Source organism: Perognathus longimembris, chromosome 10 (assembly GCF_023159225.1).
Source record: "Perognathus longimembris pacificus isolate PPM17 chromosome 10, ASM2315922v1, whole genome shotgun sequence".
Lineage (NCBI taxonomy): Eukaryota > Metazoa > Chordata > Mammalia > Rodentia > Heteromyidae > Perognathus > Perognathus longimembris.
In genome coordinates, this window is record NC_063170.1 from 17,149,675 (window position 1) to 17,163,834 (window position 14,160).

Here is a 14,160-nt window from a genome sequence, read left to right on the forward strand (position 1 = left end):
GAGAGAGCTATCACTGCCAGACATTTACAATACTATTACTTCTCAAGTATTTATAGGGTTTCATTCTGTAGATAAGAGTTTAGGAAAGGTGTAGTTGCTGAGAACATATAGCCTATGGAAAGTAAATATATGTTTTCCCCCTCCTCTACTGATAGGAAAAAAATAAGAATGATTCTTATACTGAAATAGTTTATTTATGCACATGGAACTGTAAACTAGGCAGCTTATTAGTTTTCACAACCAGGCCTCCGATGGTGCTCATTATCTATCTGCAAAGGCAGTGGGTAGGCCACACGGTGCTAGCATTGTTGGAGACAGATGCTAGGAGGTACTTCTCTCCTGTGAATAGTGAACACGGGTGAGATTTTTACAGCTACACAATTTTTCACATAATACTTTCCATTTCTTTTGCCCAATGCACATTGCAGATGTTTGCTGGGTGGATGCACACATGAATAGAAGGCATCTGCATGTACCAATGCACTTCCTGAATTTTTCAGACTTCCTGAAAGTTACAGACTCCTATAAAAACATGGGAATGGGGGGGGGGGTTCATGAAGTGACACCCCTGTTTAGGTTTCTGAATGTGACAGAAGAAAATGGAGTGAGCAGATTTTATTTCCTCACTTTTTATTCTAAATAATAGAGCCAGGGAAATGACAGGATACATTTCCATGGCATCTCTCAGAGTGACTGTAGTTAAGAACCTGTCCCTATTCCCATAATAAATTCAATTTGGAACATGTGGAATTTGGCAACTGTACATCACTATGGGCTGAGAGCTGGCACAAGAAAAGAACACCCAGTGAGCAAGAGTTAGGCCTATGAAAGAAAATATAGAGAGGGAATTGGTCATTGAGGATTCTACTGTAATTGTGTATGTCTTAAAAGAAAGCGACACTACCTGGGCTTGGTGGCTCCAGCTTATAATTCTAGCTAACCAGGAGACTGAGGCCTGAGGATCATGGTTTCAAGCCAATCTGGCCAGCAAAGCTTGTGAGATTCTTACATATAATAAATTAAGGAAAAAAATCACACCAAAAAACCAGAAGTGAAGCTGTGGCTCAAGTGGTAGAGTGATAGCCTGGGGCAAAAGAAGCTCTGGGTCAGTGAGCACCTGAGCCCTGAATTCACATCCCAGGACCAAAAAAATATAAAAGAAAGGAAGAAAGGAAGGAATGAAGAAAGAAAGAAAGAAAAAGAAAGAAAGAAAGAAAGAAAGAAAGAAAGAAAGAAAGAAAGAAAGAAAGAAAGGAAGGAAGGAAGGAAGGAAGGAAGGAAGGAAGGAAGGAAGGAAGGAAGGAAGGAAGGAAAGAAGGAAGGAAGAGAGAAAGAAAGGAAGGAAGGAAGGAAGCAAGCAATGTTACTTCTGTTTCTTATCCAGTTGGCTAACATTCTTATTGTTAATAAATAATCATATTATTGGGGTAGTATTGAAGTCTGGATTCAAGTTCCTGTATTTGGTAAGCAGGTGATGTACCACTTGAGCCATACCTCAGCCTCCCCCATTTTTTGCTTGTACTGGGCCTGTTATTAGAGCCTAGAGGCTGTTCTTTAGCTGTCACCGTGAGGCTAGTGTTCTACCACTCAAGCCACATTGCCACTTCCTGCTTTGTGGTAGATAATTTGATGTCAATATTTCATGGATGTTTCTGTCAGGGCTGGCTTTCAACCTCAATCTTCAGGGTCTTACTGTATGCCAGGACTGATCTGAGCTGCAGTGTTCTTACCTTTGCTCCCCTGTGTTGCTGGGGATGACAGGGGAAAGCCATTGTGCTCCCCTGGTAGTTGGGATCATAGTCAGGTACCACTATGTGCAACCATTGGTCAAGATGGAGTCTTGTGACTTCATTTGCCTAGGGTAGATTTGATCTGTGATCCCCTGATCTCTATCACCAAAGTAGCTAGGATGTACAGGCTTAAAGCACTATGTCTGGCACGTTTGGCTTTTATGAAGGGCAAGATTGATAGTGAAAGAGAAGAATCTATAATCCGTTATCAGTCAGACTTCATTCACTTTCCATGTTAACTCATCATCATGAGAGTACAAGCATCTGGAATGCAACAGGATGCTTGCCTGCTGGCTTGCAGTTGAATGATCAGACATTACCGGTTGCTATTTGATCCTCTCAGAGCTTAACTGGTGTGGGGGTGGGGTGGGTATTGGTCATGACTATCTCCATCTACAGGGTTAAAATTGAAAATACCCTAATTTTTGCTGATCAACATTTAATCCTTCTCATCCTCCAAAGACCCCCTCTGGGGTCCCTTGGAGATTTAGATATTTGGCATGTGTCTTCTATAATTAAGTAGCAAAACTGAAAAAGTGCCGGTAGGATTTAGGCCATGTTTCCTACTGGGAAAATTTGCATGATGCCAGTCTGGAGAAGTGAATATAGAAGATTACGGTACCACACAGGAAGCTAATAATCAACAAGCATTGACTGACCGCCTGCGTTTATTTCTCAGCTTTTACCTGCATCCATAAGAATGTATTCTGTTGTAATTGAGGGAATAAGAAAAAAACATCACACACATAGAAACAAAGCCCATAGAAATAATACAAGACTGTCAATCAAAGAGGTACTCCAGGACCTGGTTACATAAAACTCCAAAGTAATCATTTGAGCAAGACACATTTAAAACTTCCAAAGGCCCCCATCGTCCAGCTTCTAGTATGTGCTAATTTAAGCACAAACAAGTTATTCCTGTTCTATGAAATTATTGCTCAGCTATTCCACAATGACCAAGAACCGTTGTCATGGAGACATTTGTGCCAAATACTTTTTCTGTATTGTAATATTTGTGGGAAATAATAAGGAGGATTAGAGAAGTTGGGTGGTTTCATTTTAGTTAAATAATGAAAACAGTAACATCATTGTTATGGTCAGTTCTGTCTGTGGTCTTTGCAACATATGGATGATTAATTTTTCAGATTATAAAATCAGACATTCTGCGCATTGTACATGCTAAAGTTGGAATGGGAGAGCTAGAAGTTCAAATCAAAACTTTGAAAATCATAGCAAGAGGCCAGAAATGCACGCCCTTTTGAATTTCACCTACTGCAAAAGTTTGGCTTCTTTATTTTCCCCACCTGCTATGGAAATGCTTATTCCTCTGAAAACATTGCAAACAAGTACTTGCAAATGGGGTCTGTGTTCTTCTCATCTTAATAGTTTTAGCTTTTCCAGTGTGCACATTTTCACACTGCACCAAACCTTTGTTTTTCTGCTCAGGGTGTCAGCACCAGCATTTTTCTTTCTGAATAATGTGCAGAATTGGTGTGTGCTGACTTGCTCATAAAGAAAAAGTATAGCCTCGCTAACAGAACTGCACTACCCAAACGCCAACATCTTATTTTCCCGAAGGCCTTTTATCTTAGTTTGTCAGCAAAGCAGAACCTCTAACCTGACAGAGTTACATCTTTGATGGTTAATTTTGCTTGTAGTACCTGCTGTCATGATTGGAAAAAAATATATGAGGCCTATAGCTAATAGGAGGAAACTTCTAGATATGGCTCTTAGCAAAGGCCATTGCAAGAATTCAGTTGTTAATTAGAAACCAGCCAGCCTATTGACAAATTTCACTTAACTATTAACCCAAATGCAGAGAAAAAGGGGGGTGAAGGGGCTTGTTAGTAGCCGATTTTCACCTTGGAATTTGTGTGCTCATACTTGACTTGATACTAGCAGGCTGAATCGTGGGGACATGGATTTTTTTTTTGGTTGACAACAGCTGGAAATGCGACAGCTATATTATTATAATTAGGATCAGCACCAAGTTGGATTATAATAGGGGCTTTCTTGGAGAAATGGCACAATGTCAAATATATAGTCACTAGCTAAATGAGTCTCTTGTATCCTTGACAAAGGGACAAAAACAGTTTCAAATGAAAACACAAACAGAGAACCCTGGATGTGATATTTCCTGGGTATGACTGGGGGTCCTTTTTATCACACACCAACACTTGCTGCTTAGAAGTAACATCATCCTGCCACGCTGACACTTTTCAATTCACCTCTCTTCGTAGCTTGCATCCTGCATGCATTTCCATGGAGAAACCCACTTTACCAGGCAGCTTGACTAGAAATGTTTTCTGTTGCAGAAATTAACTTCAAAGCATCCTTTTTCCCCTTCTGATGGGGGATCACTTGACAAATTCATGCACAAAGCCCTGGTACATATCTGTCCACAATGCATAGGTACAGACTAGCCATTGCTGTTAGGAGAAAGATGGTACCTGATGAGAAGTCGTGTTTGCCTTTCCATTTCCAGATGTTTAGAGTTGAAGGATGTGGATTTCTGGGAAGCCAGCTATCAGGGCGCTATATCCCGGATGAGTCTGTTGGTGTTTGTTTGTCTTAGCCCTGGTCCTGGTCCCTAGCCCAGTAGTCTATCTTTACAATCATCTGGGATTTGCTCAGGCTGAGAGAATGCAATTCATTCAAGTAGCCTCATGCTTACTGCATTAAACACGTTTTCTTTGAACCCAGAGCAATTTCTTTCCACAGTGGAAAGTTATATGAAAAACACTGCATGGATGCCTATGAGGTTGTGTACATAGGCTTTTTCTTTTGGAGATCTTTACTGAGGAAAGATCTTTCTTAATAAGTATATGGGCATATCACTGTTGAGTTTATTACTGTTGACATTTGGATGTACTTATGAGTTGGTCTCATTCACATATTTATTATATAATGATGAAGTTAAGCTAATTAAATTTTATCACTTATTTTTAAGGTGGATACATGTAAAATTCTGTGTTCTAATTATGTTGAGATACCAAATGCATTATGGTTAATTATATTCACTCTGCTATGTCACAAAACATAGGAATGTATTCTACCTACAATACTTTTATATTGTTCCATCTACAGTGTATTTGCTTTTGTCTTTTATGGAAATATATTATTAAAACCATTATCAAAAAGTGTCACCTAATTATATAAATTAAAACACTTATCACCAATTACAACTTTCAACTGTGTGCACATACTCTATTACTATAAGAATGACAGTTCTAAGAAATATCATATGTCAAAGCCTCTTTAGTTTCTATGTCACATGGATTATAACACTTACTTATCTCAACAAAACTGTAACTATTGTCTTTTTTTGTCCAAACTGGTGAATCAAAGCGTAGTAAAGTTTATCACAAATGGCAAAGTTAGCAAAATGTGGAGATGGATTAGGAAACGAATGCTTCACAATCTTGAAGAGAAGAGTTCAAGACAGGTTGACTCTAGATCTTTTTTTCTTTCAGTCCCTTCAACTCCCCGTCCCACAATTTGGTTTTGGTGATATTGGTGTTAGAACTCAGGGTTTTACATTTATTCAGCTTGGTTGCTTTTCTTGCACACTGCCAGCTGAGGTATGCTTTCAGTCTTGCTTTTTGCTGGTTACTTTGGAGATCAAGACTCTTAGATGTTACTGTCTGATTTGGCATTGAACCATGATACTCTGGATCACATCCTCCTGAGTAGCTAGGGTTCCAGGTGTCAACCAGAAGTGATCTTCTTCATTCACACATTATTATTATTATTATCATCATCATTGTCATCAGCATCAGCATCAACACCATCATTATTGTCATTATTGTTAAGTGGTTGTACAAAGAGGTAACAATTCCACATTTCAGGTTATGGGTACAGTTTCTCTTGACCAATGTCACCTCTTCCAACATTCTCTCCCATTTTCCCCTTCCCATCCCTGCCCTGGAGTTCAGTTTTGACATCATGTACAATGAAAATAATGAGTGCTTTTGCTCATCCTTCTTCCCTCCTTTTGTGCCCTCCCTCTTATTACCCTTCCCCTCTAAACATGTTGCAGCTATGTGGTATTCACTCTTTTCATTATTTCCTAAAGCAACACTAGAGTCTCACATGAAATAATAATGTGTTCAGAGTACAAATGAGCCTCTTTGCATATGAAGGAATAAAAACGCAGAGCATGTGGATGATAGAAACTTGGACCTGTGTTCCAGTGTCAGTGTTGGGGAAGTATAGCTCTCAGGACAAAAATCAGATCAACTTAAAATAAGGACAGAAATAGAATAATTATCACTACTCTTGGAATAATACAAATCCAAGAATGTATTTCTCACCTTATAATTACCCTGAATTGGTTTTTCAGAACTCTTTAGACAAGATAAATTGCCTTAAAAATGCTTCACTTTGCAAACAAATCTGAAAGAGTCCCCCTACCCCCCACACACACACCAAGTAATCCTAACAAAAATGAACAGCTCCCAGGAATAGACATGAAACTAACTTTTGTTACAGTTTGTTACCTACCATATGCACTTTTGAATGATCACTCTACATTTTGATTGCTGCAAGATTTCAATTGGAGTTGAAGTTTCTTTCTTTTTTTTTTTTTTTTTTTAAGTATTCCATGTCTTTCTGTATCTTATCATTCTGGGACAGACCCAGAGGAATCTATTATTTAAAGTTAAGGTCTAATCCAAAGGCAGGGTGGTACTCAAGATTAGCATGTGATAGTTTCTCTATTAGGTATCCACATTCATCATTTCCTTTATCTCTCACATTCACTCTAATGTGTATATGGTAGATTGTAGCCTGAGGCTAAGGTTAAATGATTTGCCCAAGGAGACAGAGATAAGTGCTTCAGAATATGTTGAAAACTATTCTACATACAAACCATGAACAAGTTGTCCACTACTTGGCCAACACACACCTCCTCTACAGATTTATACTATGGAATGGTCCATCAAGAAATATTTGCACATGTTTGTTCTCCATAAGTATAGCCCTTCATTTAAGTTACCATCTAGAGTGTCATTTTGGTCCTGACAAGTTTATGACTGCTTACTGTTTATTTTCCAGGGAGGAGGCAATGATTGGAAATAAATATCCAGACTCATCAATATAACTTCATTTTGAGGCTTTGACTTTGTTTCTTGATAATAATATTTTATTTTAGTTGGGGAGTGGAATTTATTTCTGAAGAATCAGAGTAAATCTACCAGAACTCCTCCCCCGCCCCCCCCCCCCCCAAAAAAGCAGAATATACACCTCACATAAACTTTGGCCTAATGGTACTCTCCTGGCTCTTCAGTTTGAATGAACTCTGAAATATAAGATGACTCTTTCCCTGAAGCATTATCTCTGTGATATAACAGGGTCGAGCTAAGTAAGATTTATGATTCAGGCAGTCAAAGGATTCCACATTTTATTATTAGTTGAAATTTCTAATATTTCTAATATTTCTAGTTTTAATAACTAATTTTGTTCCCTATCTTCTAACATTATGTGAGCACTTATCTCCCTATCATTCTTTCTTGAAGATTTTAACTCCAATGCTTCTTGATGCTATACAAAAATTAAGCATAAATCTGTCTATCTCTCTGTAGTTACGATATATGTACATACATCCTTGCTATATAGATTTGTTATATATACAGCGATATATGTATATACACATATATGTATATACATATGCAATAAATATGCATCCATATTTGTTATAAATGTATTTCTATATATGCTAAGAATTCTGCAACACATTTTTTATGCTTAAGAATCAATTCTAAATAATGGTTTGAAAATTTTATTCTTGTTGTACTTGAGATTGGACCCAAGGACTTGTGCTTGCTAAGCAGGTGTTCACCAATTTATCCCCAAACACAGTCCTTATAACAAATGTGATCTGTGATATCTCCTGATGTTCTTCATTAAATTTGTCAAATAATTTAGTCATGCATCCATCTATCATACAAGTAGTAAATGTATGTCTGACATATATTGAAAAGGAAGAGAACTTTCCTAGATCCTGACTCTAGTTGTCACTCTAGACTTTTCTAAATTCCCCTCAGATTCAAAGTTTCCAGAATGTCCCAAGGCTGCTACTGTGCCTTTACTTATGCATGACACATTTCTTGGAATTCTTTCTCTGCCCTTACCTTGGTGAAACTTGACATTTCTTTAACAATTAACTGAAATGCAACCTCCCTTAGAAAATTCCTACTTTCACCTTGTCTGTACTGGATCATCTGGATCATGTAGTTACTTCCACTTGTTATTTATCTGAATATTTCTAGATGTATTCATCTATTGTTTCCTTCTCTGCCTCACTGCCACCAAATGCCTTCATGTAGAGGATTTTTTTTTGGGGGGGGGGAAATATGTATTTCAATTCAGGCAAGCAAACTCTCTGTACTCAATTGTCTCATGAATAAGCGAATATGAAAGAGAAGAATAATCTAGGAAAAAAGGTGGTTTTGATTCTATTATCCATGGGCCTAATTACCTAAGCATGCAAATTAATTGGTGGTTCCAATCTAATTTTATATTCTGAGGAATTAAATGTGATGGGATAAAATATTCCTTTGATATTTTTGCACAGCTTTTTAAAAAAAATTCAGCAGTCGACTTTGGTAGGTAGGTTTACTTGTGCTTTTGCAAAACTTAAGCATCACCTGCTATATGATATTATTAACCATGTATTTCATATTCCTTTGATATCATTTTCCTTGCATATTCTCTAAGCCCACATGAATCTAATAGGTATCTTTAAAATGAAAACTACAAAGGAATCTTAAGTAACACAGATACAAAAGAGGCTGTCTTTATACAGCTCTCCAACCTAGCAGAACTCTTTCTTTGACAAGAATTAGGTATTGTTAATGTTATGGTAAAGCAGTTTATCTTAGTCTGTTAAAAAGACCTTCCCTCTTGATTTTTCCCCCTTTTCTCTTTATTCCCACACATAGATTTCTGTATGATAGGCTTGGCAAAATTTAGCTCTTGGCAAAAAATAACGTGTTAATTATGACTTTTCCCCCTCTCTTTTTATTAGGTACGTCTGTCACTAATGTAACAGCTACTGATGCCGATGACCCAGTTTACGGAAACAGTGCGAAGTTGGTTTACAGCATCTTGGAAGGGCAGCCTTATTTCTCTATTGAGCCTGAAACAGGTTTGTGGCCTCAATTTTGAATTCTATTTATCAGGTTTTGGCATCGGAGAAATGTTTCTCTTGGGATTCGGATTATGGAATGTTATGGTTAAGGATTTCATTGCCAGGTCCAATAATGTTTGAATGTGCATTCTGAGGAACATGGTAGCCAAAACAGTCATTTAGATCCTGATTAAAACAAATTCTAGAACCCTGGGTAGAATAATACAGATGGTTTGATACCATTTTTCATTCTGTAATAAAAGAGGAAAGGGTATGCACACACACTTAGGCACATTGATATATCAGATTTAAAAATACATCTAGCCAAAAATAAATAAATAAATAATAAATAAATAAAAATACATTTAGCCACTCATTGGCTTCATGATATTTAACAGTAACTTTCTAAATTTCAACTGTGTGTCTATAAAGTGGGTTTATAACTTAATTCTTTAGCCTCATTATGAAAATGAAAAGAAGAGAAGAATGGCCCCTATGCAGGACACAGCAAACAATGTCATTCATTACAAGTCTGATACTTTTTTTTAATGTCTTAAGGTCCTTATTTGTAAAACAGGATATTGATGCCTACTCTCTGAGTTCTTGTGAGAATATTTTTATAGCCAATATTAAATGAAGCCAATTTTTTGAAGTCCTCCAGTGCAGATTTTATGAAGGATGATATAAGTTACTAAGGAAGAACAAAGTAAGTTTGTTGCCACTGACTCAGGCCTATAAGTCTCTCTAGTGAGAGAGAAGGATAGGAGAATTGTAGTTCAAAATCAGCTAAGGAAGAAAAGTTCACAAGATTTCATCCTCAAAACATAAACTAACAACAACAACAAACAAAAACAACATCAAAAATTAGCCAGAAGTATACTCAAGAAGTACTTAAAGAAAGACTAAAAAAAAAAAAAAGAAGGGAAGAAAGAAAGAAAAGGGAAGAAAGGAAGAAAAAAAAGAGAAAAAGCAAGTAACTGTACATAAACACATACACAAAACTACTTTCAAAATATTCTGGAAAACAAATTTATAAAAAATGTGATTTTACAAATGGAGAGGCATGTTTCTAATTGTTTCAAATGTACATAAAGAGAATACATCTGCTTGGACAGACTAGCTTATGTCTGTAGAGTATTGTGATAGGCATGTAAAATTATTAAAAAATATTGTTAAAATTATTGAGAATAGTTTTCATTAAAGATAATATATTCTATATTTGATACTTTATCATCAGGTAGATTTTCTTTCTATATATTTCAAAATAGAAATTTTCAACCTATAAAGACCCTGTGCATATATTAATTTTTCTTGGATTCATGAGCTTTTAGCATCATTAAGACAAATTTCCCTGACTTGCTTTTAAGTCAATTATTAATTAAATTAAAATATTAAAGCATCTGTAAGCTGTAAAAAATAAATCCAAAGAGTAAAATCCTCATTCATTTAGAAGTAAGAAAAGTACAGTAATATACAAATAGGTCATTTCTTAAAAGTGAACTTAGATTTGGAAAACAGAAAGCATTCTTGGAAAGTGCATAAATTATAGTTATGATAATAGATTTTTGTATCAATCAAGAGGGAAGTCTGTTTTAAATCTTGTCCCAATTGCTGGAAGGGTGTCAGATTGGGAAATCAATTGCTGGTTTTAAGGGAAAGAGAAGTCTGGTGACAAACTATCACTTGGCCACAGTGATAATTGCAGAAATGAGAGCACAAAGAGGACCTAAATCCAGGTTCCTGATTTCCAAGCTTCTGTGAGTTTCTTTTAATAGCATTTTAGTATTGGGTTTTGAATGTAGAAGCTTGCACTCTTGCCTCAGCTCGTACTTGAACATTAGAAGCTTTACTCTGACCAGTCCATGCCCCCTGTCCTTCCCAGCTGGATTATTTTCTGCCCAGGCTGGCCTTAAACTATGGTCTTCCAAGTCTGCCTCTTACATAATTAGGATTACTAGTGTGAGCCAATAATACTTAGCTTGAACTTCCCTTTTTGTAAGCAATGATACTATCTTCCATAAGGCAAGAATGAGGTAATTACCAAAGTGGAATTGAATAGGTATCTTCTTTTGTTTCTTCAGGATTTGTTCATGTGGGTCTTTCTGCTTGTCATTCCCAATACAAAACAGATATTAAGCCAGAAAATGTCCATTGAGTATTCAGTATGTGCAGCCACTGAATTAAACATAGGGAGGAAGGAAAAATTACAAAAGCTAGTCTCAGCTTGCAAGTGTCTCACAATCTATTTTGGAAGACAGATTTTTTTCCAACATAAATAAAGGAAATATGGTGATGTTCTTTAAATAATTCATATTGTAAGAATAAATCATTGTGAGGTATGGAGAATGAAGACTCTCTTCTAATTTAAAACTTATTTGATATATATTGCCATTTGCTTAATTAAACACTGTCAGCAACAGTTTGTATTTACATTTTTGCCATCACAATGAATATCTATCTCAACACACAGTGATTTTTAACTTCATCATTACCAGTTTGACATAAATAAAATTATCCGATTTGTATTTTAGAAACTTTATGCTGGTGCTATCATAAATAAGGTTATGAATGAAAACTTGAGCGATGTGATACTTGAGCAGCCTACATTGTAATTTCTTAGTAAGTGTTGAGTGAATGAGGTTGAAAATTTCAATGGGAATAGTTAAAATGCGGTTGAAAATAGAGGTTAAATTCAATAACCAATAAAGAATAACATATAGCTGAAACATGTATGCCTGTCAGCAAAATGTAAATGTTTCATGTAAAACCTTTATAATTACACTTGAGTAGGTTCTAATGAAACAAATAATGAGTAGTTGTTCCTATGTAATGTAATTCTCATTCTGTCTTTGAGTCTTCTCTCTTTGTAAAACAAAGCATTGAAACTGATATCAAATACCTGAGTGTGTCTGGGTGTGTGGGGAGAGAGAAAACAAGCAGAGTAGAGATGGTGGGGTTTTATAACTATACAGGACAGACAACATTGTTTACATTCTAAAATTTTGCAATACAAATGTGGACAGGGAGCCATTGGCATTTGAAATCTTAATTTTATGAATAGGTGACAAATCAAATATGTTTTTGGAATGACCAAAAGACATGTGTAGGTTGAGGACTCTGGAAACTAGATGAGATTCTGAGATAGGAATGTAAATGGTGTATTGGCAGTTTATCACTATGAAACAATAAAGGAGGCAGGAAGTAAGCTTGGCCAGGAAACCCTTTATATCAGATGCAAATCTGTTTCATAAACAAGGAAAGAGGACCAGAAGACAAGATAAGCCAACACATAGCTTGAAAGGATTTTGGCACAGCCCCTGGAGATCCTGGAGAACTGACTACCCTAAGAAGTCTCCTGCTGTGCATAATAATGCCTAGCCTCAGAAATAACCCTCTGCTCAGTCCAGGGCTGAGATGGATTGGGTAAGTGAGTGGTCTCAACTGGAAAGTTTCTCCTTGGTTGTAAATGCAAGCAATGGGCCTCTGCTGATGTCACACATTCATATTGAATCAAAAGAGATTGCAATGTATCACTTTACCACATGATAGAATAGGACATCATGGTAAAACAAAACTAATCAAAATGAATATCTATTTTTAAATGCATGTTTTATACCACAAATACTATAGCATTCACTGATTGTTGTTCCAAGCAACATAAAGTGAATTTCAGGAATGATTAAACATTTATCATACAAAATAAGTATATCTTGATAGGAGTCCCTAACAAGATGAATCTCTATATGACTGATTCTCCCAATTGGTTCTCCCAAGTGACCTAGCATCATTGGGTCAGAAGATATTAGCTGAACACCATTAGTCATTACAACTTACTGGGATAGTGCTCTACTTCCAGTTACCCAATGTAATCACATTTATGATCTTTTCAGAGATGATTGCACAATGATTAGGCAACTTTTGAAGCTAGAATATATTCTTTTCTTTATTGCTATTGTAAAGATGATGTACAGAGGGTTTACAGTTACATAAGCCAGATAAAGAGTATATTATGTTTGGACAGTGTCACCCCTTCCCTCACTCTCTCCCATGCTTTCCCTCCCATCTTTACCCACTATTTGTATAGTTCATTTTCAACATATTGTCTAGTGAGTACCACTGCTGCATTTGTTCACCCTTTGTCACACTATCTCCTTGTCCCTTTCTTTTCCCTTCCAAATACAACCACTCTGGAAATCAATATGGAGGTTACCCAAAAAGACTTAACATAGATCTTCCCTATGATCCAGCAAGCAATTCCATTCATGGGCATTGGAAATAGAACACAAACAAGGCCATGCTAATGCTACCAGGACAACCATGTACATTGCAGTGTTGTTTCCCATAGAATATTTTCTATAAGGAGAAAGAAACTGAAGCATAAAAGACAGCAACTGATTTTGTATCTTGTTTATTTGATTACTTGTTTCCTCTCAAGAGTGCCATGAGCTGAACTCTGGACTTGTGTTCACATATATTCTGCTATTACTTGGTTTATTATATTCTCACTTTATGGAATCTGGTTCTGTTGTCATAGTCTTTTTTTTTTTTTTTTTTCATAGTACTCTCTCCTTAGGGAGAGTTCCAGCTCTTGTTTGGGGAATCATCCATAGACTATAGGGATATTGTCATTTTTTTCTGTTTATTTTGTTTTTGAGCTTAACTGAAATCACTAATTATCATATCTATTGACTCTTTAAAAAATTTAAATCAGTTCCTCCAAGGGAATGTAAAACATAAATAATAACTGAGCTTCACTGGTTTGTATCATCTCTACCTGACTGACCAGTGAGTAGGGCTTTTATAAAATTTCATTGTAACGGTGATGTACAGAGGAGACACAATTACATAAGTAATGGGTACATTTCTTGCCAAACAGTTCTTTTTTTTTTTTTTTTTTTTTTTTTTGCCAGTCCTGGGCCTTGGACTCAGGGCCTGAGCACTGTCCCTGGCTTCTTTTTGCTCAAGGCTAGCACTCTACCACTTGAGCCGCAGCGCCACTTCTGGCCATTTCTGTATATGTGGTGCTGGGTAATCGAACCCAGGGCTTCATGTATATGAGGCAAGCACTCTTGCCACTAGGCCATATCCCCAGCCCCTCTTTTTTTTTTCTTTAAAGAAAAAACAAGGAAGTGTGAGAGAGAAAAGAATACATTGACAGAGATAAGGAGAATGGCTTGCTCATAGTTCATAGAGAAGATCTGAGAGGATAGAGTAGGAGACAGTTTATTTTTAGCTCATATT

General features: G+C 36.4%; 1 protein-coding gene across 4 annotated transcripts in view; it reads left to right on the forward strand.

Annotated features, from left to right (window-relative positions):
• Cdh8 (cadherin 8) overlaps positions 1-14,160 on the forward strand; it is a 335,462-nt gene that overhangs the window by 152,752 nt on the left and 168,550 nt on the right. For all 4 annotated transcript variants that reach the window (XM_048355444.1, XM_048355442.1, XM_048355446.1 and 1 more), the window contains exon 4: positions 8,818-8,937. In XM_048355444.1, the coding sequence (XP_048211401.1) occupies positions 8,818-8,937 (120 nt within the window). The remainder of the gene's footprint in view (positions 1-8,817; positions 8,938-14,160) is intronic.